Source organism: Polyodon spathula, unplaced genomic scaffold, assembly GCF_017654505.1.
Source record: "Polyodon spathula isolate WHYD16114869_AA unplaced genomic scaffold, ASM1765450v1 scaffolds_1371, whole genome shotgun sequence".
Taxonomy (NCBI): domain Eukaryota; kingdom Metazoa; phylum Chordata; class Actinopteri; order Acipenseriformes; family Polyodontidae; genus Polyodon; species Polyodon spathula.
The window spans coordinates 10,001-13,139 of record NW_024472851.1 but is presented as its reverse complement, the minus strand read 5'-3'; the positions used below and the strand labels follow the sequence as shown (position 1 = coordinate 13,139).

General features: G+C 38.7%; 1 protein-coding gene across 1 annotated transcript in view; it reads left to right on the top strand.

The window, feature by feature from the left end:
- Positions 1-2,827: 2,827 nt before the first annotated feature.
- The window catches only part of pex11g (peroxisomal biogenesis factor 11 gamma), a 3,802-nt gene continuing 3,490 nt past the window's right edge, over positions 2,828-3,139 (top strand). The window contains exon 1 of the mRNA XM_041242573.1: positions 2,828-3,139. This exon is cut by the window's right edge and continues 7 nt beyond it. Within this exon, the coding sequence (XP_041098507.1) occupies positions 3,084-3,139 (56 nt within the window). The 5' untranslated portion in view covers positions 2,828-3,083.

Below are 3,139 nucleotides of genomic sequence, written 5' to 3'. Positions count from 1 at the left end.
AACATAAAACCAAAGTCACCTTACAATAATTGATTCTGAGTTTCAGTGTTTAAAAATAAATATGAGAGAATTGGTCAGGGGTCTGAATGCTTTTGCAAGGCACTGTATATATATATATATACATACACACGCACACACACACACGCACACACACAGTGCCTCTGGAAAGTCTACACCCCCCTGAACTTTTTTTCACATTTTGCTGTGTCATGCATTTAAATGAGGATTTTTGAGCTTCATGCATTTAAATGAGGATTTTTTTTCCCACTTACCTACACACCATACTCCACACTGTTAAGGGGAAAAGGGTTTTTATTGAGAAAATAATTATATGTTAAAAATACAAAATGCAAAGATCATAATTGGATAAGTCCCCACCCCCGAGTTAATACTTGGTGGAAGCACCTTTGGGATTCTTCTTTACAAAACTGTTCAAGCTCTGTAAAGTTCCCTGGGGAGCGTTGATGGACAGCAATCTTCAAGTCATGCCACAAATTTTCGATTGGATTTAGGTCGGGGCTCTGACTGGGCCACTCAAGGACATTTACCTTTTTGTTCCTTAGCCACTCCACTGTAGCTTTGGCTGTGTGCTTTAGGTCATTGTCATGCTGAAAGGTGAACTTCCGTCCCAGTTTCAGTTTTCTTGCAGAGGGCAGCAGGTTTTCCCTCAAGGACTTCTCTGTACTTTGCTCCTTTCATTTTCCCTTCTATCCTGACAATTGCCCCAGTCCCTACCGATGAGAAACATCCCCATAATATGATGCTGCCACCACCATGCTTCACAGTAGGGATGGTGTTCTTTGGGTGATGCGTTGTGTTGGGTTTGTGCCAAACATAAAGCTTTGCATTTAGGCCAAAAAGTTCAATTTTAGTTTCATCAGACCATAAAACTTTTTACCACATGTTCACAGAATCTCCTGTGTGTTTTTATGCATACTTCAAACGGGATTCAAGGTAGGCTTTCTTGAGTAATGGCTTCCTTCTTGCCACCCTACCATACAGGCCAGATTTGTGGAGTGCTTAGGATATTGTTGTCACATGCACACTTTGACCAGTCTTGGCCATAAAAGCCTGTAGCTCTTGCAAAGTTGCCATTGGCCTCATGGCTTCTCTGATCAGTCTCCTTCTTACTCGGTCATCCAGTTTGGAGGGACGGCCTGACAGGGTCAGGGTCTTGGTGGTGCCATACACCTTCCACTACTTAACTTTGTCCTGGAGACTTTGTCCTGAAAACGCCTTTGTGCTCATGGTTGAGTCTTTGATTTAAAATGCACTACCCAGCAGAGGGAACCTACAGGATTTGTTGAATTTATCCTGAAATCATGTGAATTACTATACTTTAACACAGGTGGAGGCCACTTAACTTGGTGTGTGATTCTGAAGGCAATTGGTTACACCTGAGCTAATTTAGGATTGCTATTACAAGGGGGGTGGACACTTATCCAACCAAGCTATTTCAGTTTTTATTTTTAATTCATTTTCTACAAATTTCTAGAATATTTTTTTCTGCAGTCAAGTAAAAGCAAAGGATAATAAAGCCTCATGCAGCCTTGGTGGCTAATCATTGACAGGGAAAGCAGGGTTAGCTGCAAAAATAACAGATCAAATGTGCTGTGATAAACTTTTATACAGGGGTGGACCACTTGCAATCCCTGAGCTCCCTCTGGCATCTCTTGCTGATACTGCACTTCTTTATGAGGTTTTGTTCAGAGTGGCAGGAACAGATTCCCATACGTGCAGGAGTATATGGAAACAATAGGCACTGGTGTGAAAATGTAAGATCATTTTGTGCTTTAATTAGGCATCTTATGCAACTTCTAAAAAGTCTCATGCATTTTACCATTTGACGCTATGTGTTCCTTTTCTCTTAGTGTTTTATGATGAATCTGTGGAAAGTGGTGAATTCCGTGAGTTCCAAGGAATTTTGTTACCCAGAGATTTGGACTGCCTCTGGTCATGGCATATTGCTGATCAGCAGCTGATTAGTTATTGACAGGAAAGAAGCCATTGAAGGTGAGCGACAAATAAAAATACAAATATGTGTTTCCAATAGTATGTGTTTCTTTCAAAACTGGTCATTATTGTGTTTGCTTTAATCATGTCATTTAAGTGGGTGTCAGAAAATGACTTTGATTCAGTCCCCCCCTCTACTGTGATAGAAGCTAACCACAGTTAACCAAGGTGGATCAGAGTGGGTGCACATCTAGTATGTATACAGCAAGACCTGGGATCAATATTGATTTCAAATATTTAAATATTTCAAATAATTTATTTGATACGATTCTAAATATACACATTTCAAATAATGTTAATTAATACCTTCAAGATAAATTCTTTGTGTTTCTGTTTGCAGTTGTATTTTTGTAGTGTCTATTATTATTATTATTATTATTATTATTATTATTATTATTATTATTATTAGGACTAGTGAAGTGTAATAATAATTAATTATTATTATTATTATTATTATTATTATTATAGTTGATAATATGTGATATTGATATATACTCTAAAATGAATAAAACCTATTTTAAAAATACATGTTTTTACAACATCTATTAATGGGGAAAATTCCAGGCTATGTTGTAAAAGACTTTTCCTACTGTCTAACGGGAGTTCAGTTTAAAATGAAGTTCCTGGTGCCGGACATTTTTCATAAAGACCATGATATAGGGTAATGAAAAATGAACTAAAAAACCCATTGAAAACTAAAATATAGCCACAGATCGGGTATGTTTCCTTTATTTCAACTCGGGTCGTGGCTAGCCCAGCCCACACAATAACATCTGCATATAGAAAACATTCATTGGTTTACGAGTAGTCGGTCATTGCCGTTCCAATTTGTGATTGGTTTGCGCTCTGTCAGTCATTGATGTAAACAGTAACGCTTCCTGGTTTAAAGTCTGAAATCGGTGTTTCGGAAGGTCGTTACCAAGCTCGTATTATATCGGGTTATTTGAAATAGGCATGGCTTTGAGTTGAGCCAGTGGTAATATTAACACCAGGAAAGCTTCGTCCCCCTAGCCCCGCCATTCTGTTTAGTGTAACCGCCCCGGTTTCTTTGGGAACGCGTTGGTCAGACCATGGCGGGCTCAGTAAACGGGTTAGTTCATGTACTGGAATCTTACAGAGGGCGAGA